General features: G+C 37.7%; 1 protein-coding gene and 1 long non-coding RNA gene across 23 annotated transcripts in view; one reads left to right on the forward strand and one right to left on the reverse strand.

Annotated features, from left to right (window-relative positions):
* Positions 1 to 994: 994 nt before the first annotated feature.
* pou2af1 (POU class 2 homeobox associating factor 1) overlaps positions 995 to 24,573 on the reverse strand; it is a 35,573-nt gene continuing 11,994 nt past the window's right edge. For 3 of the 20 annotated variants that reach the window (XM_087284019.1, XM_087284015.1, XM_087284014.1), the window contains 4 exons: positions 14,422 to 14,531; positions 5,430 to 5,472; positions 5,082 to 5,353; positions 995 to 4,997 (listed from right to left, as the gene is read on the reverse strand). In XM_087284019.1, the coding sequence (XP_087140145.1) occupies positions 4,686 to 4,997; positions 5,082 to 5,353; positions 5,430 to 5,469 (624 nt within the window). In that variant the 5' untranslated portion in view covers positions 5,470 to 5,472; positions 14,422 to 14,531 and the 3' untranslated portion in view covers positions 995 to 4,685. The remainder of the gene's footprint in view (positions 4,998 to 5,081; positions 5,354 to 5,429; positions 5,473 to 14,421; positions 14,532 to 24,573) is intronic. The other 17 variants (XR_015509315.1, XR_015509307.1, XR_015509314.1 and 14 more) reach the window with 12 other exon arrangements.
* On the forward strand, positions 16,137 to 23,356 carry LOC147840598 (uncharacterized). Of its 3 annotated transcripts, none has more exons than XR_015509319.1 (7): positions 16,137 to 16,181; positions 16,743 to 16,853; positions 22,230 to 22,287; positions 22,377 to 22,470; positions 22,594 to 22,751; positions 22,847 to 22,942; positions 23,117 to 23,356. It is a non-coding gene; the product is annotated as an uncharacterized LOC147840598 (long non-coding RNA). The 3 variants fall into 3 exon arrangements; XR_015509318.1 differs by having other exon boundaries at positions 16,743 to 16,815; XR_015509317.1 differs by lacking the exon at positions 16,743 to 16,853.

Genomic DNA, 24,573 nt, shown 5'->3' on the forward strand with positions numbered 1-24,573 from the left:
TGGTTGTGTGTAAAAATCCCAGTAGATCAGCAGTTTCTGAAATACTCAGATCAGCCCGTCTGGCACCAATAACCATGCCACGTTCAAAATCACTTAAATCACCTTTCTTCCCCATTCTAATGCTCAGTTTAAACTGCAGCAGATCGTCTTGACCATATCTACATGCCTAAATGCATTAAGTTGCTGCCATGTGATTGCTAAATTAGAATTTTGCATTAACAAGCAGTTGAACAGGTGTACCTAATAAAGTGGCTATGAGTGTATTCATATTTTAAATGATGTGTTAAACATGCTAGCCATATGCTAACATATGCAAAAACCATGCTAGCTAGCTTGTTAGTTATGTTGACATGCGTAAGAAACATTTTAAATTAAGAAATTTTTAAGCTGATGTTAGCAACATGATACATATGTAAATTGTTGAAATGCCACTTTGTTAATGTTTTCATAGCTTTTTTAGCAGATGAATGTCATTTGAGACGTTTACGATTTAGAACATCAAACTTGTTCCTGGAGGGCTAGTGTCCTGCCGAGTTCAGCGCTAACCCTAACCAAACACACCTGAACATGCTAATCAAGGTATACTTAAAACTTCCAGGCAGGTGTGTTAAGGCAAGTTGGAGCTAAACTCTGCAGGGACACCGGCCCTCCAGGACCGACATTGGTGACCCCAGATTTAGAATGTATGTAAAACACTTTTATTAACCTTTCCTACACAGCAGATGCTTTGTAGATAAGGTGCTGTGTATTTTAAAATACACCTCGCAGACTTACATGTGCTATTTGGTATGCTAAAACATGTTAGGCATGATAACATGTTAAATCATGCTGTTGAACTTCAGTGCAGTCTGCTTGCATGCTCACGAAGCACTGCGATTGTTACTAATGCAAACCGTTTTGTGGCAAGAATGTGTTTAAGAGTAATATAAATACATCAGTCATACCCCTGTACCATACACACAACCCCCAAGATCACAGATAAAATCGCACACACTTGCACAGATGCACGTTTGCTTTATTGCCATACCCGTTTGACAAGGATATGTCATATACAGAAGCTCTAGAAAAGCAGATTTCATGTTAGGGTTTGTGCAGAACAGACCCTTGTTTAAACATCATTAAGGAAGGTGTTAACTTGTGAGACAACTGAGCCTGCAGGTTAAGGACATGGGTAGATAAAATGATAACATTTGAAGGGGATTTCTCCAAGTCTAACTGACATTTTAATGAACGGCATAGTAGGAAGATCACTTCACAAATGTTGACATTTATACCAATGGAATCATGTTACAAGATTCTCCACAACCTTTACCCCCCTCTCTCTATCTCTTTAAAATGCAGTTGCACTTATCAGGCTAAATGTATTTTAATCCATCATTTTACAGCTGTTCCCAGAGGCATTTTCTCCAGAATTCATTTTTTATAAGTGCTGCCAAAATGCTGCGTAAAACACTCCACATCTGTCTCTTGAGTAAATTTGACAAATTACAGGCCATGTATACATCCCAGCTAAATATTGCAAAATATTCTTTGCAGTGTATATACACAACTGAACTGAAAAAGTAAGTTATTACTGACATATTTAAGAATGTATCAACAGGCATTTTCAAACTACTTAAGGCTGCTGTTTCTTTACTCAGTTGAAAAGCGCTAAAACAGGGTTTCAGGAGGTTTCTTTAATTCAAATTTACAACTTTATGAGACCCTTTCAAGACCATTTTGAATGAAATTTTAGACTTACACAGGGTTATACACTAAGGATCGTTTCTAATGCCCAGTTAGTTCAGTAAATAGTTTTTTGTATTAATGGAAGAACATATAAAGAGATGTGTTGCCTTTTTTTTCTTTCCCTGCTTAGGGAAGTTAATTAGGAAAATTTGCTGTAAACATCTCTAACAGCTGTTATGAATTGTATCTCTTTGCAATAAAAACAAATATTTCAAGAGTTCACACTTAGATATTGTTTGACAACTGTCAGCAAGTTAGCAGGTTTGGCATGCTGTCTCGGGAGAGAACCCTGAGCTCGGAGATGGTTGAGCCCAGGGTTCCCGCCTAGTCCTTAGAGCATGTGAGGGAAGCACGAGATCAGGTGGTTCTCGAGAGCTCCCCCGTGGTAAAGGAGGAGAAGTGGATGGGGAGTTTCTTCGAAAAAACAAAGATAAGGGATTAGTTCTAACTAGGCCACTTATAGCGAGTTTGGATCAATCTGATTGGCTAGCTAATGGGTGTAGATTAGTGGCCAGCTGCAGTCAATTATATCACGTGCTCCTCTCGAAATTACTCTGTGAAACTTCACAAAAAGTTTTGGTGATTGGGTAGCTTTACTTGGACAGGAAAATTAAGACCTGTTTAACATGATTTTAGACATACAACACAATATTTAAGTGATTTTAAGACTTTTCAAGGGCTAATTTTTTTTTTTTTTTTTTTAAATTTAAGACATTTAAGACTTGGCAGACACCCTGTAAAAAGCTATTCTAAAAAATATTCTTAGTATTACAAAATCCAGTTAAAATAGTTGTTTAAATGAATTTATGCCACATCTAAGCAACAATGAATAGTCTGTGTAAAGACAGATAACTGTCACTTCAGAGGCATTCCTGTGCCACATTAGCCGTGTAATTGCTTTGTAAAAAGATAGATAAAATACACTACCTGACAAAAGTCAGGCAACAAATAATAACTTGACTTCTAGTTGTTCATTTAGAAAAGTGGCCGACTTTGGTAGACTTTTTGAAGATGAATAATCTGTGGAACTGCATCCCAATCATCACAAATACTGCAGAACACCCATTGAAACCCGCATGGACCCAAGATTCTCAGAAATTTTGTGACAGAAAAATCATGTTTTGGGGTTACAATCAGTATGAGGCTTGCAAGAGATCTGCGGAGTGGATGGCATCAACAGCCTGAGGTATCAAGACATTTGTGCTGCCCATTACATTACAAACCACAGGAGAGGTACATCACAAATTCTTCAGCAATTAAGTGCTCCTCATACTTCAGCCTCCACATCAAAGTTCCTGAAAGCAAAGTGCAAAGTCTAAGTGCTCCAGGAATGGCCAGCCCAGTTCCCAGGAATGAACATTATTGAGCATGTCTGGGGTAAGATGAAGGAGAAGGCATTGTAGATGAATCCAAAGAATCTTGATGAACCCTGGGAGTCCGCTTTCTTTGCCATTCCAGATGACTTTATTAATAAGTTATTTGAGTCATTACAGAGATGTATGGATGCAGTCCTCCAAGCTCATGGGAGTCATACACAATATTCATTCTTTTTCCACTGCACCATGACTTTATATTCTATACTGTACATTATTTCTGTCAAGTGACAAGACTTTTATCTAAGCAAAGTTAGACCTTACCGTCCTAATTAAATGATTAAAAATCAAGGCATGATCATATTTTATTTTGGTAAAATAAGTGTAATTTAGAGGCCTTTGCCTTTCATATAAGCCACTTCTGATACCAAATCATCAACTAGAAGTCAAGTTATTATTTTATTGTTTATAAAACTTTGTGTATATATAGTGTATGTTCAATTTGCCAGAGCATTGCTTTTTAGAGGACTTTGGAGCTGCTTTTAGTATGTATTTGCATGACACCAATTTACTAAAAACAAAAAAAAATAAAAAAATTCAAATGAAATTCTGGATGCACTTGTCTGAAAAACTAAACCAAAAATGCCTATGATGCATGCGCATGATTTCTGCGCATGAATAATGTTTCAAGAGTTCACACTTAAGGCTGATTTATACTTCTGCGTCAAACGTCGACGTATGCTACGGCGCTGACGCATAGCCCTTCGCCGTGGCCATCGCCGTCACTGACGTGCACCTCTCAAAAAATGTAACTACACGTCGCAACGACGCGTAGCGTAAGCTCTGTGATTGGTCGGCTTGGTAGTGCTGACGAGTCTGGGCGGGACCGAGAGCCGCGCGAATGGCGCAAGCGATTGTTTACAAGTGTGGAGTCCCGTGAAGGAGCTCCGGATAGAAAGTTTTGTTTTGTGTTTACCTCATAGTTAAAGTTGTTGCACATCCGCCAGTTCCTGCCTCAAAATGAGCGAGTTTGAGCCACTTGTACATCCCGGAAGTGTTCAGGAAAAGCAAAAAAGTGACATTCTTGCTGTGAGGCAACAGTGCTAACCAGTGGGCCACCGTGCTACTCTAGGATAACCTTTTTGTTAACTTTTTTATATCCGATGGTTCATATTCTTATTGCTTTATTGCATCTTTTTATGGTTGTGGTGTTTCTGCTATTGTTGATATTTTGCCTTGTATTGTTAGTATTTTGCCTTGTATCATTTTGAGTCTAATAAAAGTGCATTACAAATAAAATATATTATTATTATTATCAAGGAAAAGGGATGAGGGGTGGGGGTGCAAGGGGGGAATTCCTCAAGACAAAGAAAACTGAGCTAAGAAACTCTAGTTATTTATAGTGAGATAGGAATCATCTGATTGGTGAATCATGCATTAGCTAATGCAGGACCAGCTGTGGTCAATCATAATCATGGGATCCTCTCGAAATTAGTTTATAAATAAACTTCACTTGCATTTTCAGGCCCTCAAATAAAAGGATCTTTTTTTAATTGAAAAAGGGTTATTTAAACAACTCTGTTGTCTGAAATTTTACAATGGTCATTAGAAGCTGCGTGAAAAGAGTGCTAATGTACACATATGCTAAATGTCCTCAGCAAACAGCGAGGAATTGCAGATATAGCTTTCTTTGTGGACCTCATTGTCTTCCAACAGTTTCTCAAGGGCCAGCGTGCCCTCAGGGGCCTGCTGAGGCTCCACCTGTGGAGGTTCAGGTTCTGGCGAGAGGACTGGCAAGGTCAGGGGCACTGGAAAGAGCTGGGGGGCTGACAGAGCTGAAGAGGCCTGCATGACAGGGCCAGGGATGGTGGATAAAGGCTGAGCCCAAGGAATGTAGGTCAAGGAGGAGTCCGGGACCTCCACCTGCGGCAGGACTGAGCTGGAAGTGCTCACCGTCTAATAGGGAACAAGAGAAGTGTCTAGTAAACATCTTCAGGCAATGAAACAGAAGTTGTGGCTTGGTGTCAGTCTTTGGCTCACCGCAAGGTTGGTGAAGAGAGGTGTGTGTGCAAACGTCAGCATGGGGGAAGAACCCACCACAGTGTAACCAGGACAGATCGGCTGGACATACATGTCAGCGTGGGATGGAATGGCAGGGTCGTGGTGTTGACAGTCTGGTGGAGTCCAGTGGCTCAAAGGCTGGAGAGCAGTTGTGCTGGTGGTCTGGGCAATCCAGCCTGTGCAGAGTCCGCTGACGTCCACTACCGAATCATTAAGACCACTCTGGGGGACTTCTGCAAATGTGGAAGTCCCTATTAGAGAGGAATGAGAGCATGGAAAATATGTTGTGTTGATCAAAGAGAGAGAAAAAAATTGTATGCTACTTACCAGCAAGTGTGCAGGACTGCAAAGTGTTGCTGGGAACCATGACCTAGAATGGAAATGAAGACAGATTCAGTGAACCGAATGTTTAACACACGAACAACGCACATTCGTTTTGTCTATCATTATAGTTATTTGTGGTTTAGGAGAAGATTGCATTAAGAGACATTTTGTGACAGGCTAGTTATTTGGATTACACCCACTTTCCTTTTGCGAAATCGCCACAGTGAAATAAACCACCAATTACTTGGCCATATGCCTTAAGAGTTGTGAACCAAGAACTGGAAAACACCCTCAAACTCTTTTATATACACACACTTTCTGTTTAGACATAATAGAGGACATACAGCAGATTCTGTTGGTTTATGGTTCATTGTTGTGTGGCATTACAAACTGTATTAAGCTTATTTTGGTGTTATGTTTCAGCTGTTTTAAAAAAGTGGTGCTTCTTCATCTTCCAATGGATAGCAGCATGCTCAAATGATGATTCTCTGTAAATCATACAGTAGCATTTAGCAGTGATTCTAGTTTCACCCTTTTGATACCGTAATTTTGTGCTAGGTAGCCTTGCGAAAGGGTCCCAAAAAGGGTACAGGAAAATTAGCTATTTTTTTGACAGTGGAAATGGAAATAAGTGTGGTTTATTTATAAACTAATTTCGAGAGTAGCACATGCTTATGATTAACACGGCTGGCACCTCATTAGCTCTGTAATCCGCCCTATTAGATGAATACAGAAGCATTATAAATAACCAGAGTTTTTCACTCCAGTTATCTTCGTCTCAAAGCTTTTCCCCCTTCCACCCTTACTTCCCACCCCTTTCTTTTTCGATAGGGCAACACGGTGGCCAAGTGGCTAGCACTGTTGCCTCACACCAAGAACACCACTGGTCCAACCTCCTATCAGGTCAGTTGGTGTTTATGTGCGGAGTTTCCATGTTCTCCCCATGTTCGTGTGGGTTTCCCCTGGGTTACCCGGTTTCCTCCCACCGTCCAAAAACATACACCATAGCAATCGACTAAACCAAATTATCACCCAGGACAACCTTAGTTTACACCTTACACAGCGACAAGCAGGGGAGTTCTCAAGACCTACCTGAGCTCGAACTCCCCTCTCTATCGGGAGGGAGCCCTGGGCTCGAGGATGCTACACGCTCAGGGCTCTCTACCAGGACAGCATGCAAATTATGCTTTATTTATTATCAGCTAAATGGAAACCCACGCAAAGGCATGGAGAACATGCAAACTCCACACAGAAATGCCAACTGAGCCAAGGTTCGAACCAGCAACCCAGCGACCTTCTTGCTGTGAGGCAACAGCACTACCTACTGCGCCACTGCCTCACCCATTATGGTCATGTGCAGATCAGTCATCAATTATCAGAACAATGATTAAAATATGCAAATATTAATTTCTTTAAAATATGAACATGAACATGTTTTGTTTTTATTTTTAATATAAATTATATAAATATAATATAAATATAATAAAGTGAATTCATGTGGCGATCAGCTGTGGATATATTTCAGAGAAAATTATAGGTGTGGGTGGACGATTTGTTTGAAGCAGTGGATTTGGGTGACACTTGAGCTGATCCACACATTGAGCTGGTAATCTGGTTAAAAGGATGGGAAAGACCTTTGGGGTCGACTAATTGTTTTTTTCTTTCACCTCCTTTTCTTTCTTTAATTTTGTTTTTGTTTTGTTGTTCCCCCAGTGTGTGATACTGCATTACAAGGACACTAGATGCTTGGTTTTCTTTGCACAGAGCTGAGCTATTTGATATGATTTATTAGCTGTGTGATTTCTGATCATTTTAAATGAATTAAGGTTTTGTAGGGTTGCCCAGCCTCTGCTTGGTTGTTTGTGAACAAAAACGGCATGTTTTGTGTCTGATATACTGTTTTGTAAGTCATCAGTAGACCCACACAGGATCTGTGGATGCAGAATTCAACAGATTTCGGCAGATTTTTAGCACATCATTGATTCTGTTTAATTTACTTGAATAAATGTGTGTAAACTTATATTTATTCAGTTTTTAAATATTTTTTTCTTATATTACTGACTAATATGAAAATATTCATATTATTTACAATAAAGTTTGTAAAGTAATATTTTCTGTCTTTTAGTAGATATATTATATAAGAGACTTGCTTTACAACATTTTTTGCTTGGTTACCAAATAAAGTGGACCTAATTGAATTTGCATTGTAAACATTAAATAAAAGTTTAAAATGGTGACGCAGTGGCGCAGTAGGTAGTGCTGTCACCTCACAGCAAGAATGTCGCTGGTTCGAGCCTCGGCTGGGTCAGTTGGTGTTTCTGTGTGGAGTTTGCAAGGTTTCCATACCTGAATCGTAGGTGGGGATTTAACTAAGGGTTGGCCCTGCAAAGGCAGTGACAATAGTAAAGTTGGGTTGCCAGTTAAAAGTTTTTCATTGCAAACTTGTGATTTGTGATTTCAACAATATTATTGATTATGTGATTTTGACTCATTCAAGTTCCCCCAAAAATAGCTTGTCAACCACAAAAGACAAATGCACAAAGTTCAAGGTCAGTCAGTTCAACATTGCTGTTGGAATTGATCATCAGTTCAGAGAGTTTGTGCTGAAAGGACTGAGTTGTGCAATAAGTGAAACTTTATCATTTTCATATTTTAATTTGATTGTTAAAACTTTCAGCCAGCAGACAAACATCAGGGTGAATAACTGAGAGAATTAATATATATATTTTTTTACTTTGTGAAGTTTATGTATAAACAAATTTTGAGAGGATCACATGTTTATAATTGTTTACAGCTGTTCCAACTTTAGCTCATGACTAATGATCCTATCAGACGATCCTTAACTCATTATAAATAACAAGACTTTTCTCATCTCAATATCTTTGTTTTGAAGAAACCCCTCCCCCTATCAACCCAATACTTTCCCTCCTTTCAAACAGGCTTGGTGGCTAGTGATTAGCGCTGTTGCCTCACAGCAAGAATGCCCCTGATTTAATTCCCTTCCAAACCAGGCGACTTTTCTGAGTTTTGCTCATTCTCCCCGTGCTCACGTGGGTTTTCCCCGGGTCCTCTGGTTTCCTCCCCAAGTACAAAAACAAGCACCCAAAACAATTAATCCAAAATATTTTTAGCCAAGCTTTGAGTACACCTTCTTAGCATCCATATTTGACACTTAGCTACAATAAGCAGGAGGGGGAGTCATTGAGATCTAACTGAGCTCAAACTCCCCTCTCGCCCTGCAACAGGAGGTAGCCCAGGGCTCGAGGATCCTGTAAGCTCAGGGCTCGCTCCCGGCACAGCACGCCAAACAAGCTTGATTACCAATCATCAGCTAAGTGTGAACTCTTGAAAGAATCATAAGACAAATCATGGACTAAAAAAATATATTTATTTTTGACTAATTGGGCGACTAACGTTAGCTATCTTTCAGGGGTTCATTTCCCAAAACTGTTATAAGTCAACTAACACTGCCAGTTCCATCATTGTAAACATAGTTCAGCGATTCTGCATTTCCCTAATCCATCAACCAAAGAACATTTGCAAGCTGCGTCTCAATCTTCTGTGGTTGGAACTACACCTCTAGAGCTGTCAGAAGCACTGACTGATTGTGTTTTATCACTATGAGTTTGAGTTTTCACCACTATGCCCTATTCCTTTCAAACACTTCACAATCCACTTTAAAAATGAAACATTCTAAAATAATAATAATAATAATAATAATAATAATAATAATAATAATAATAAAACACCTTAAACTTAAGATTACAACCTAAAATAAAATTTTTGAAACCAAATTTTATAGACAACAAACAAATGAAAATGTATATTTTTACATGTCATTGGATGGCCATATATCTTTTTTGGGAACCCTGATGTTGGCTTATCTCACCTCTTGAGAATTGCTCTCTCTCTCTTAATGATGAACAAAGTTCAGAAGTGGTCTGTGAAGTGCTGCATTTCTGAGCAACCTGCAAATGTCTTAAGGGGATAAACACTCACTCTTGGCACAGAAGGGTTCTTACATTTTAGATTAGCATGCAAAGAGGCAATTTATATACCAAAATCATTCACCAAAAAAATCAAGGTTCTGCTCAGCCGCCTGCGTGTGGGCTCTTGGAATCATCTTTATCCTCCACCCACCAAAATGGCCTTGATGTTACAGATGAGCTTATTTGTCACAAGCAAATTAAATTACTTAACCATATTTCATTGTCCTCTAAGAATGAAAGTTGATATATGCGACACATGCGTTATAAGTGAAATCCAAAGCAGTGTTTAAAATCTAAAGTGTTTGTGTCATTTGTTTGATATATATTTTATTACACATTAACTTCTTGATACTTTACATAGACAAATATTACAAGTATTCTACCCTCAGGCTGCAGTTACTAAAGACAACCTCAGGAGAATGTCAAGCCTTGTTTACAATCGGGTTTGAGATCTCAGTGAGCATTGTCCAGAAACAACAAAGCCTTAGCCTTCGTTCAACACAGAACAAATTTAGATGCAAATCAGTCATTTTGTGTCCAAGTATGCATGTATTTCTTGTAATCTGACATCTAATAAATGGGTCAACCTGTATTCAGTAAGTTCATTTGTGACCATGGATCACAAACCCACTTTAAAGTGTCAATATTGGGAATCGGAAAGTTGAATAAATAAACTTTCCAACGATTTATAGATTTTTGTGATAGGATTATAATTGGCAGAGATACAACTATTTAATCTGAGGGTTCAAAAATTGAAAGTCGTCCAGCTTGAATTATTTGCCATACATATTTCAGCAAAACTATTGATATATTTACAGTCATGACAAATGTCTTCAAGGAAGATCATCTTTTCTTATATTTTACTTGGCCTAAAATTAAAATCAATCATTTAGACTCATGGAATATAACTATTTTTAGCTATTCATACTCAAATATACCCTTGCAGCATAAGACAATTGTGCTCTGGGGTTTTATTTACCAATAATAATGACCAACTGCCGGCACATTACCCTATCATTTTTGCACTACAAATCCCAAACAATTAAGGTAGCACAATGCGATCCCTTTGCAAAATTATGTACATGTCAGGGCAAGTGGTTCCACTTAAATTCCACTTAAACTGATTATTGGGACTTCTGTCTCTTCCGTCTAAGACCTTCACCTGGTAGATTGGATCAAGGCATTTCTTACTGCGGCCCCCAGCTTAACAATGGCAGATCTGCTTTAAAACCCTCATCTCCTTACAGTGAGAGGTGATGAAAGAAATGGCAAAGAGCACGTGGAGGGGCTGCTTTACAGATAATAGCTCGCCCTGAAGTAACAGATAAGATAAGAGCATGTCCAGCTCTTGTTCATGGTGGAGGTCCATTGGAGAAGCAATAACTGATCAGCCAAGAGAGCATCCTTACGATGGAAAATGACAAAAGAGTCTGGTAAAGACATTTAACAGTTCACATCATCTTTTTCTATGAGAGTTTAATGTGAGAAAGAGGCCATTGAGTGTGTTTATGCTTTCAATGTGTTGTCAAGAAAAAAATAGAAGGTTGGTAGGCAAGCCTCTTGGCAGATCAACAAATGGATTTGCATAGGCCCTATATGCCCAACCCCTCTGGCTGTGTGGGGGAATAGTTTAACTGTCATGGAAAAACACCTGGATTATATAAGGCCAAAATCCCCTTGGAGTTTGGAGAGCCTGCCTTTCTGCATTTAGTAATGCCTTGTAAAATTGAATCTGACGTTGATTTTGCAGTCTTTCGCAATCCTATTGTAAGTTTTGTAATGGGTTCTCTTGGAGTCTGTTATACAGTCAGTGTTTGGAGAGCTATGACCTGAATTGTGTTTGTCATAGTAAAAAAGTAATAATTCTGCAAGTCACAAGAAAATTTGAGTCTTTACAATTCAAGTCTAGTCCCTAGTCAAGTTAGAGAAGTCTCCAGGCAAGTTCCAAATCTTCTCAAATTTGGGACTTCAAAACAGGTCCGAGTCAAATCGCAAGTCACTGACTTGAGTCCACACCTCTTCTAACAAATGCAATTAAGTGACATCAATCTAACATTTTGACCCATTTATTACACATTTATGTCCTGGTATTGTGGATTTACTGTAAAAATGTAAATGAAATGTTGGATGAGCAAAAGTATGGGCTTTAAGAAGCATGTTATAAAACATCAAAAATTGCGAACTTGACTGGACTAATAAACTAGTGACTAATAAACCCAAACCCAGACAATATATTTAAAAATTAAAGAAATATTTTGAAGAGAGGGTTGAGTCCAAAAAAACTATGGTGCTAGTAATTATTTTGATCCTTCAATTGCTTGGAAGTTATAGTTCATAACTGATAACAGATTATTCTCAGTATATAATTCGCTGGTGTCTAAAAGTAGGTTTTGAGCTAATAACAGTTGTTAAAGCATTAAATTAGATGAGTGTCAAACAAATGCATGGAAAATTACTCTTGATTCCTGACACCATTGCTCATGACCACTCCTCAGACAAATTTTTTCTTCATTATCCCTTTAGTGCCTGCTCTACCAACTGGTTGACCATATTTTGACTGTTTTAAACAATGATTGTTTTAAATTATAGTTTACACTACACTTGATTTTGGTTTTATTGTAAAAATTTATTAAGGAAGCGTGTTAAATGAGAATCTGAAATATTTTATAGCATACCTCAAAAAATAAAGATCTTCTAGTGTTCAAAAATGTTTTATTTTTTAATTAAAAAAAATGAAATCCAAGTTAAGAGGAATTAAGAAATTAAATCCAAACTCATTGCATTTTATACATGTAGCAAAGTAAATTATTATTTTGTAGTGGAGAAAATGCTTTACAAACCACTTTGGAACAATTCTTTTGTATGTTGGACTGATCTGATTGCAATGATCCGTTTATAAAACAAATTTCAAGTAAACGATTTATCAATTAAAAAGATCAAAGTTGATCTCCAGTTAATTATTAACTGATTCGAAAAATGCAGTTATACTTAATAAGCCGTAAGACTTGTTATTTGTTGTAAGTGCAAATCATATTCAGTCTGTGAATTGTAAAACAGCAATCAAGTGTCTGAAACCATTGAAATGGGTCAGGACTGAAAACTATCATTTTAATGTTAATACAATTTATTGTCTGTGCATCCTCCTTATTGCTGGAGCACAAAATAGAAATTAGGGATGTCCAAGTTGATGATGGCAACATTTCCATAGGAAACTGTAAGACATGTAAACTTGGGATTGCCTACTGGGTATAGATTGAGGAGCTATTTGTTTTTGTATTATTATTATTATTTTTATATTTTCTGTTGCCTTAAAGTCCAAAAGTTTTATTTATTTTTTGAAATTAAAAAAACAATAATAATTATATAATATATTATATAATGTGTATTATAGAAGTATCGTATCGGTTTCCGGTATCAGTAGATACATTAAATTAAATGACTCAGACATGGACAAATGGGCAAAACGAACTCTAATGGATATAAATCTTAATATGCCTGGATGTTTCTTCTATGAAGTTTTTACATTGTGTATATATTTGTCGGCACACATATACACATATATTGTTTTTCTACTTTTTATATACAGAATATGATCTAATAAAAATATTTTTTCTTTTTCATTTGGTTGCACACTTGACTTATCATTAATTGCGGTAGAACTTTTGCAGGAGTAATGTTTTATTAGAGTATCTATACTTTCACTCAAGTTCTCTCCCTGCTGAAAATATAACAGAAGCTATAATATCATTTGCACTGATTTTAATGTTTACAATGAAAATTGTATGAGTTTTAATGGAAAATTTTATGTTCATGTTGGGTTTTTGGCATGTTAAACCAATAAATCCCAATGGAATGTCCCAAAACATATATAAAGGTAAATATAAAGGTTTTGATGGTTAGAATTGGATGCTTTCTAATGGTTTTTAATTGTATTTGTAGTGGAAACCATTGAAACTTTTGTGATGGTCTTATTGCCACTTTTAGACCAAAATTTGGCCTTCAGAAAACATGTCACAAAATGTTGCAAATCCAAACTGAGACACTACATAATATAAAGATTAAAACCCATGCTTTCTTTAATAAGTAGCCTCACATTTGGATATACCACCTATACTGTAAAAAATATCTGTTTCCATATTTAGTGATTTACAAGTGCTTTCCGTTTATTTACATTTGTGAATTGCATTATGGTCTTGATCTTGATATCTTGATCTCTGCTCTGTTGACTTTTAGTGTTAAAATTTAACTCTACAGTTTAACAAAGTGACGTTTATTTGAGTAGTTTGAAATAATATATTGTATAAAAAAAATAATATATAGAGAAATACGTCTGTAAATAGTTCGAAAAGTGAAGTTTGTTCCTCGCCACTGTCGCCTCTGGCTTGTTTGGTTTGGGATTTGTGGAGTTGTGCATCCCTGGATTTGCTCTTTAGTGTTTGGACTTTCAGCAGTGAAATTTAAACCACACTGAACTAAACTGGAATAATCCAGTTTCAATTTATTGGAACTTCTATGTTAGGCTGCTTTGACACATTCTACATTTTAAAAGTGCTGTAGAAGCAAAGATAAATTGAATTAGAAAAGAAATGACAGAAAATATACTGGCAGTTTATTACAAACTTTTTGTATGATGATATACAAAAACAATCTAGACAATATACCACTTTAAACTATTAAGTGTTAATAAAAGTCACTATTAAAAATTTTCAGTGCTAAATGTTTTGAAAAAAATATCAAAGTCCTATAATGCAACCCAAAAGCTTGAATAAATGGGGAAAAATAAACAATAAACACCCAAATGCAGAAATAAAAATCACAAAATACAAAAATCTGCTAATTGCAGATATTTTGACAGTAAATGCAATGAATTCATTACATACGGAAATTCTGAAGAATAAAAAAGGGCAAGATTTGAATAAATAATGAGTGAGATACAGTTAAGGGTCTATTTTCTGATATCAATGATGTGTTTTTTGGAGTGCGTGTGGGTTCAGATGTGTTCCTACTGTTGCTGTGGATCTGGCAGCATTTCCTCTTTTTCTTCGCAACAGCTCCTTCACCGGGTCTTTCACTCTCACTCCCTGGTACGGCTTGGATGTGGGTGCCTCTGACACTACTGTCCAAAAAAAAAACACACATCATGAACACACGTGACAGATACCAACTCGCCTCATGACAAATGTACAAAACAAATGCTTCTCTTGCACTTTAAAGCTCCTTTGAGACATGTACGGATTTCTCATTTGTGCCAAGTCAAACAAGGTGTGGTAGAAAGTGTTGAAAGTTTCAGTCACTCAACAAATACCTCTTTTATTAGGATCTTTTGACTTTTTTGTGTAGTGTAAGCTAGAGTACAAAGCTACCGTAAGAGAATAATCGCTCAAACTCTTGCTTTCTTGCACACTCTAGGCCATTAATGAAAATTAGAGAAGACATGGTAAGTCTGAGTGAACTCTGCTTTTTAGCAGAAATAAGTATACAAATCCATTTCCTATTCTATTCTAGTAATGTAGCCAGTTTGACAAAAGTACTGCATTAAATAGTATTTTCTTGTGTCACAATGTACCATTTTTCTCTTATATGTTGAAATACAGTTGAAGGCAAAACTATTAGCACTTATGTTAATGTTATTTTACTAGTGATGTTTAACAAAGCAATGTTTTCCACAATATTTTCTATAATATTTTGTTCTTCCAAAAAAATATATTTCTTATATCTTTGAGTTTGGCAGGATTACATGTATTTTTTTCCCTTAACTGTTTATCTATTAGGTTTAGATTTCTTTTCTTCAGTTGGCTACAGAACAAACCACTATTGTGCTTAATTTGCCTAGGTAACTTAATTAATCAAAAGCCTTTAAACTGACTTTAAATGTACTTGCTGAAAACTTGTAGACTCACCGGCCACTTTATTAGGTACACCTGTCCAACTGCTCATTAACGCAAATTTCTAATCAGCCAATCACAAGGCAGCAAGTCAATGCACTTAGGCATTCAGACATGGTCAAGACAATCTGCTGCAGTTCAAACCGAGCATTAGAATGGGGAAGAAAGGTTGAAGTGACTTTAAACGTGGCATGGTTGTTGGTCTGAGTATTTCAGAAACTGCTGATCTACTGGGATTTTCATGCGCAACCATCTTTAGGGATTACAGAGAATTGTCCGAAAAAGAGAAAATATTCAGTGAGCGTCAGTTCTGTGGGCGCTAATGCCTTGTTGATGCCAGAGGTCTGAGGTGAATGGCTAGACTAGTTTGAGCTGAAAGGCAACAGTAACTCAAATAACCACTTATTACAACCAAGGTCCACGTCCAACCTTAAGGCAGATGGGCTACAGCAGCAGAAGACCACACTGGGTGCCACTTCTGTCAGCTAAAAACAGGAAACTGAGCCCACAATTCACACAGGCTCACCAAAATTGGACAACAGACAATGGTAAAAACATTTCCTGCACTGTAAACCCTAATGCTGTAACTAATTAATTGAGTTGAGTTCTATTAACTTAAATCATTAAAATTTGTTTATCTTAATTAACCTTGATGAGTATTTAGAACTTTTTCTTATTTTTGAGTTTGTAAAAATGTAATCTTTCAAGTAAGGTGAACAATTCTGCTGGGTTTAATCTATACAAAATGTCTCTTTAAAGTTTCATTAACTCAAATTCTGTCAGCCTAGTGATTTTGCGTCTGACGTCATCCAGGTTCACGTACGTGCTCATGCTTCATTCGTTTTTTTCAAGATGGCGGATCGGCCTCGCTTCACACTACAGTAAGTAAAATATTTACAAATCCAAGAAATATTAAATGTATGTTTTAATTAATATAATCACAGTAACAGTTCAATGTAATGTAGAGTTAATCAGGGTGCGGTTACATGTCGTACATTACAGAAAACATGTTTAGCCTCACTTGTTGCTAACTAACGTTAACATTACTGTTTAAAAAGTTAGAATCAGTGCAATGTTAGCGTTAGTTGTAATGTGTTAACTCTGAATTTTAACAGAGTGTGATAAAGACAAAAATATTTAAAATCGGCAGATTACATTTTTCAAAAAAATTTAAATCTTGGCGCGAGTATGCCTTTTCTCAGCCTGTGCTGAAGTTGTCATGGAGACGTGCGCTCTCACAACTGCATGTCATGGCGCTGCGCTGAACTCCATGCAGTCTGTGAATGTGGTATTATCTTCGCGATCTGTAGGCACTTCGGAAACGAAAGGCGCAAGAAACGTAACGTTAATCATAACTCAAATGATCTCCGCCTAAACACTTAACGGTATTTTCTGATGACGCGCAAAAACGTAGTCTCAAAACTTAACTCTGTCACACGCAGCTTGTTGCTTGCTGATCCATGTATGAGGATAGCCTGACGGAGAACATTTAAGCTGCGCTCCTCACCTGAGCAGGTACAGAGCAGAGCTTCATTTTACACTACCACATTGAGGTAAAGGTGATTTTATATTCATACGTGAAGTTTCATAAACTAATTTCGAGAGGAGCACGTGATATGATTGTGCACCGCTGGCCACTCATCCGTAATCAGTAATAATCCAATCAGAATGATCCTAGCTTAGTATAAATGGATCACTTTCTCCCCATTGCACTATCTTCATTTTGGAAGAATGCTTCCCGCTACAAACGCTCCAGCATTTAAACTACGCTTCAGCATCATTCAACCTTCTGGCATGGAAGAACAAACAATCAACAACAACAACAACAACTTCTCCAACCAGAACCCCGCTCTCCCCTAAACTCCAGCAGCTGCCTCGCCAGCAATCGAGCCAGAATCCCCACAAGAAGCCGGCATATCAACTCTTCCATCTTCTACTTCATCTGCCCTTCACTACACAAGCCACAACTTCGTCTAAACTTATGACGCCGGCGATTCAAGCCACCGGAGAGAAGCCGAACTCACAGATCACCTAACGTTAATGGTCCACTTTCGGTAACCTGCATGCTTAAAGGGAAGTCTGGCAAGATCAGCGTGAATAGAACGCATTAAATGAAGAACTCACCTCTCAGCCTCCCGCTGGTCAGCAGATCCATAACATTCTGACAGCTGAAATAGTTCGAAGGCAAATGACCAGGCAATCTAATCCATAAACATTATTCCATAACACCTTCATTCGTCGATATACATCCATGAAAAGGTGCACTGATATCCAAACCAGCTGCTGGTGAGAGTGGAGCCATACTTTCACGCATAAACATTGTAGCGATCTGATCTACAAAATGGCCGCCGGCATTTGCACTCTGAACTCTTGACCGTGACTCCAAGGAGCCAATAGCTTAAAGGGGAAGTATCACCATCCAATGAGCTTTCCAAAACTGGAGACGGTCCCGCCTTCTCTCCCGACAAATTCATGAATGGACTGCGTGCAGAGACTTTGATTCCAGCCAAATAATCATGTTGAGATTACAGACATGTTACTTATCATGGATGGAGTAAAGCCATGATAAACATTACATTCACACAGTTCCTATTAAGTGGCAACATCGTTTTTTAAGTTTGATGTAGGCAGTTGATATATTTACATTTTATTAATAATTATATATACATATATTAAAAAAAAAAAAAAAAATTCTGAATTGAGTATTACCCAGCAAGTGATAGACAACCTACACATAAAGCAGTAACCCTTTTGTATCATGCCAATTGTGACTCTCATATCAATACACCTGAATGTCAGTCAGTTTATAATGACAGTAAGAAAACAATTTCCTGCTCGACTGCAACAAACAAGAGGAGGATATTTCTGGCCATAGAGTAGCTTTCATACTTATACTTTGTGTTAAATACATTCGAGTTTTAAAAACTTCTATATCAGTAAGGGGTTTAAACTCCACTCCATCATCATCTCACCAGCTCTCCAAGAGGTTTCCTGGACTTCCAGCATAGAAACGCCCCATACGCTCAGTTCTCCTTCTAATTACCACCCTGCAGGAGGACAAATGCCCACTTCTACAACCCTGGCACATTGTGACATTAAGTATTGGAACATGCATTAACAAAGGCGCTTCCATTCACAATCATCCATACACTTATGAAGACTCCTCCCACGAATATCAGCCAGTACAATTAATCATGTCTGCTGTACATGTGCCATGTTGCTAAGATTTCATTTCTAATTCTCTCTTGTTTTTCATTTTAGAGTTCAAGACTGCCAGCTCCTGAAACTGCCCTCATTCAACCCATCACACTCTTCATCCATTCCTAATGCATTTACACTCTTCGCAAAGATACTTTCTGCCTATACAGCCCACACCCTTGATACCATATTCACATATACCCCCCGCCCCCCATTTACTCTTCATATCACTATTGACAATATTTAGCACTCATAACGCTCCAATGCTGACTATCATTTGTACTTCCGCTATAGCAGAGTCGCTCCGCCGAGCCTCATTCTCCTTCTGCACCCCCCCCCCCCCCTCTTCTTCCCATTTATAGATGACACAACCGCCCTGTCACACGATTCTGATTTAAGAGATGCTTATAGCAGTTCTTTGCTCCACAGGTATCCCCCAGATCAACTCCCAGTCACTCTTACACAGGGTGTCTCCGGAGTATCAGAAGGTGTTGGGGGCTGATAAGTCAATATAGAGGAGTTTGAGGGCTTAAAGTATTAGAAAGTCTTAGATTCCTTTACAAGGTAATACATTTATTGTTGAACAAGGTATCATCGTATGCTAAGTTTGACTATTCAAGCCGTGAATATCAGGATACTAGGTAGTTACGTAATCAGTAAAATTCTACTAAGGTTTGACAGCTTGCCGCTTGTTTACTGCAACACTATCAGTCTGCAGCTCTATAGGTGACAACCTGTCGAATCGGCTAGATTTTAATATACATGTGTCTGTATTCGAATGTTTAGTTGGATTCATTTGTTACATTTTTAGTAAATATTCCGTAAGATAAATCTCGCCAGCTTTTTTGATTGAAAATGGTGATAAGGTCTTTAAATGTGTGGGAAAAGTATTAAAGGTGTTGAATTACTTCTCTTATTCCTGTATACTATGTTTCAGAATATGAGCAGCCATCACAGAAGTACAAAGGGCAGCAACAAATCCAGATCCTAGAAAGGTGGTCACCTGATGCCTTCAAGACATGCGTCCTAGCCACTGGCCCCCCAAAGAAGCCTAGATGGCTCTTGTCAGCCATAATCCCACATCCACTCAAGGGCGAGGGTGTGACCCAGCCACCTTCTTCTTTTTCTTCCTTCTAGCCTGAGTAACACTCAGTTTCCTCCCCCAGCCACATAGGTAATTGGAGTTTCATCCAAGCCCCCCGTCACCCCGCCACCCTGGCCGTTTCCGCTGGAGTCTTCACAGCCCCCTCCCATTTCCCGACTCCTGCCGGACCCCGCCCCCCCTAAAGCTCTGACTTCCGCAGAAGTGTTACCCCGAGCTACGACCCCCGCAGGGGTCGTCTCACCGTCCCTTCCAGGCCTTAGCAATCTTTATTTATATATATATATATATATATATATATATATATATATATATATATATATATATATATATATATATATCTATATACACCTGTACATAGATATATATTTATAATAGCGCTGTCACTCCCCCGCTCCATCTCCTAACGGAGTGTTCCTCGAGCACCTAACTTATCCCGTCACCCTCTAACAGGAGTCTTCACTGTCCAAATCCCCTTTCCCAGACTCCTGCTAGAGTAGGCCAGCTTGCCCTGTTCCCCGGGCGCCGACCCCCGCAGGGGTCAGTCACTGCCCCCCCCAGGCCACTGAAACTCATTATATATGTATATCTATGGACTTTCGTTTATAGATATATATTTATATAGAGCGCTGTCACTCCCCGCTCCATCTCCAGTCGGAGTGTTCCACGAGCATCGACTCCAGCAAAAGTCTGGCCAAACTTGCCACTCACCCTCTAGCAGAAATCTCCACCGCCCAAATCACACTTCACGATTTCTACTAGAGATGGCAAAATAAAAAATTGCTGCACCCAACTCCCGCAGCGCCCATTCTGACTCAGAAGTCTCCTGTTCACCCCCTCCAGGCCTTAGATTATCCCATTATATATATATATATTTATATACTCTCTCATATATACATATATATTTATATATAACGCTGCCACTTCCCTGCTCTATCTCTGTTTGGAGTGTTCCTCGAGCATTTTTGACTCTTAATGAGCCAACCCCGCCCACCCCTTATGGCCCCCCTTCACTAGTCTCCACCCAACCCCCTCCCCCGCTCTGGCTTCCACAGGAGCCAGTTTCAAACTTTGCTCCAACTGGAGCCCCCTACTCTTTCTTCATTCCTTAATTACTATATCCAGCAGCCGGATATAGTAAAAACTTTCTAGCTTTTTGGGGGAAATTCTTTGAAATACTCGGCTGCTGTCCCGAGCTAGAGGCATTTTTTGGGGAGCGATCGAGACCTACCTGATCTCGGTTCTCCTGATATGCTTCTAGACCGGGCGGGAGCCCTGGGCTCAAATATCTCCGAGCTCAGGGTTCTCTCCCGGGACAGCATGCCAAACCTGCTATAAGTGCCAAGCATATCTAAGTGGGAACTCTTGAAGTGAAGTTTCATAAACTAATTTCGAGAGGAGCACGTGATATGATTGTGCACCGCTGGCCACTCATCCGTAATCAGTAATAATCCAATCAGAATGATCCTAGCTTAGTATAAATGGATCACTTTCTCCCCATTGCACTATCTTCATTTTGGAAGAATCCCCCCTTCCACCCCATCTCCTCCTTTTTCTCCCCTTCTAAAGGGGGAGCGATCGAGACCTACCTGATCTCGGTTCTCCTGATATGCTTCTAGACCGGGCGGGAGCCCTGGGCTCAAATATCTCCGAGCTCAGGGTTCTCTCCCGGGACAGCATGCCAAACCTGCTATAAGTGCCAAGCATATCTAAGTGGGAACTCTTGAAATTCATTTAGTAACAACTTGTGACTCGCTCCATAAATTGTTTACCATGGTTCTTTGTCTATTCGTTCTGAAATCACATGCAAGTATGACATGAAAACAACATTACACTAAATGCACTATTTTTTTTTTGACTGAACAATGTTGTACTTTGAAAGTCATTGGCTGCTAATATGATTTCACCATTAAGAATATGCAAAAATTACCTTTCTGAAATTATATTATTAAGGAGAAAGTCTGAATGTGTAAATATAAAACTAACTTTACCTCAATCACCAGCACTGATCAACACTTAATATTTCCTCGCGCTTAAGACGACATCTCTGCATATCAATGATTACCTGATTAATGCGATCAGTTAAATGAGTTTAAATGTCATTTAGGTCAAATGTATTTTAAAGGTATGATAAAAGTTTTTTTTTTTTTTTTCAATCTATTTTTTAAAATGTCTACTCTGGAGAGAATATAAACAGCCTAAAAAACAAAGTATGCATATCCATAACACATTAATACAAAATTATGTTATTAAATAAAATAATAACAAAACAAAATATTCAAGACATGGTAAAGAAGACAGTTTTCTGATGTGCAAATTTTGTAGCTTAATATATATTTATATCTTAAAAATATATAAATATTTTAGTCTATATATTTTTACATCATTAGACAATAAGGTAAGTTTTGTTATTTCTAGCTTTTAAAATCAGGCCTTAAATTTCTTTGTCGTCCTATTCAGTTTTAGAAATTTCAATACTGTTTAAATTAAATCTGTGTTCATCGAATTAAAGCAACTAACATGATAATCAGCTCTATTGCTAACCGTTTTGGAGGTTAACGTTAGACATCAGGCAATTGTACTACTTCCACTCTCAGCTAAATGACACTGTGACTTTGTGTACATACAGAATTGAAGGTCGGGTGTTGCTGACTACAGATAGGTTCTTAAATGGAGGCATGTGAAAGGTGGGTAAAATATTTATTTTGTACTACTATGCCTGGCATATCCAGATAAAATAAATATTACAGTGTATTTATCAATGATACTTTTGCAGCAAGGAAAGTGAAACTTCAGCTAGACCTTGAGTTCAGTTTACAACATGAAGATCCTGCTTTCAACATCTGATCAACACCTGATTTTCATCTGAGGTAAAAAATAGACAAGTAAATGAAACATAATAATAATATTAATAAATTTTTTCTAGAATTGTATATTTTGTGGTGTGGGTTTGTTTAATGAAATTCTCTCTTGTTTCTTTTTGCTGTTTGCAGAGTACCAACATGTTACAAATGAAAATTTTCCCCACAAATTCTTTGCAAAACTGGACCACCACCTATTTCATTTGATGACAATTTTAAGGCAAACAGCATCCAAAACTGGCAAGACAGCAGATACCCTGGCTAATCTTTTAAAGGTTTATGATGAGCAGGTATGTTTGGGGTCACGTGTTAAAGTATACATTAAAATATAATTTGAATTATTATTATTTTTTTAATTTTTAAAAAATTGATTCTTGATTTCCAGGAACTGCATGATGTCAGTTCATGACGGACTACTGTTATCAGAGGTCTTTTGGTCTTGCTGCGTGAGCGTGACTTAAGATTCTTTAGGAACACCCTGGTAAGACTTCATTCATTCTTTTCACAATTAGGCATGTTTAATGAAAAGATGAAAGTTTTGAAAACTTTTACTTAATAACATATTTGTAATCACGAATAGTTGATGAATCATATAATATTGGCTTAGTCATTTTGATACTGTCCTTACATTAATATCCTTGAATTATGTTTTTAGATTGATAATCCTGCTGACTGAAGATGCTTTATTGGCCCTGCATTCACTGAGGGTCTCTGTTGTCCTGAAGAATGAATTGGACACCACCCACAGCACACTTCCAGACCTTTCTTGTCTTGTATGGATTAATGTATGCTCTTCACATAATATATAGGAAAGGACTTTGAACTTGTGCAAAAAGTTTTGCTTGGCATGGATGATGGAAAATAAAAAGTCTCGTAGCATGGAAACCTTAAAGAATGAGTTGATGTAGAGCTTTTTTTTTTTTTTTTAACTTAATAAAGACTGTCTCTGGGGTAGTAACTTCAAAACATTTATTTACCTTTAATTGGTAAGTATGCATTTTATTATATATAGGGATAGTTTGTCCAAATGTAAAATTCTGTCATTTACTAACTCTTCACTTGTCCCAAACCTGCTTGAATTTCTTGCTTCTGTTGAAGACAAAAGTTAAGTAAAGCTGACAACCTGTAACCACTGACTTTCTAATAGGAAAACAAATACTGTGGAAATCGGTGGTTACAGGTCTCAGCTTTTTTTTTTTTTTCAACAGAAGAAAGAAACTCAAACAGGTTTGGAATAAGTAAATGACAGAATCATAGTTCAACCAAGACTGAATATATATATATATATATATATATATATATATATATATATATATATATATATATATATATATATATATTGTAACGAGCGCACACATGCCACGTCGCCCTGGTCGCTAATTCAACCCAGCTGGACCATCATCAACAGGATCGTTCACAGCTGGACGTCATCAAGTGGAGAGGCATATAAACCAAGCCCACGCAAGGAGAAGATGAGCTTCATTCACCCAATGACTCCATGCGCTAACGCTTGTCTCTCTGTCTCGCCACAGCAGACTCCAGCTCGTGACGATCCCACATCCGACTACTCACTGTCCTTCACTTACTTCCCAGAGCACCTCACCTTGAAGAAGAGCACCGTTTACACCCCATTCACGTTGTAAATAAAGCACCCTCCGGGGACTTGTCTGTAAACTTATCCAACTGTGTCGCTGTTTTCCCTCTGCCTCGCTACAATATATATATATATATATATATATATATATATATATATATATATATATATATATATATATATATATATATATATATATAATCTGCTCTCCGTTAAACAGAAATTGGGGGAAAAATAAATGGGGGCGAATAATTCTGACTTACACGATATATATATACATACACAGTTTCTGTGTAGTTTACACTAAACGAGTCACTTCACAGAATGTGCACTTATTATTTTTTTTAACGAATGCCTTAAGAGTAAGTTTTACACTTATTAATGTATTATTAAATTTTATCAAACTTATAGTTGTTTTTTCTTGAGGCTCTTATGTCTGATATCATATTTACATTGTGGGTAATTTTTATTAATTTCAGAATAGTGTTCATTTTCAATCTCTTTATGTCTAATAGTTT

Source organism: Danio rerio, chromosome 15 (assembly GCF_052040795.2).
Source record: "Danio rerio strain M-AB ecotype USA chromosome 15, GRCz13ab, whole genome shotgun sequence".
NCBI lineage: Eukaryota > Metazoa > Chordata > Actinopteri > Cypriniformes > Danionidae > Danio > Danio rerio.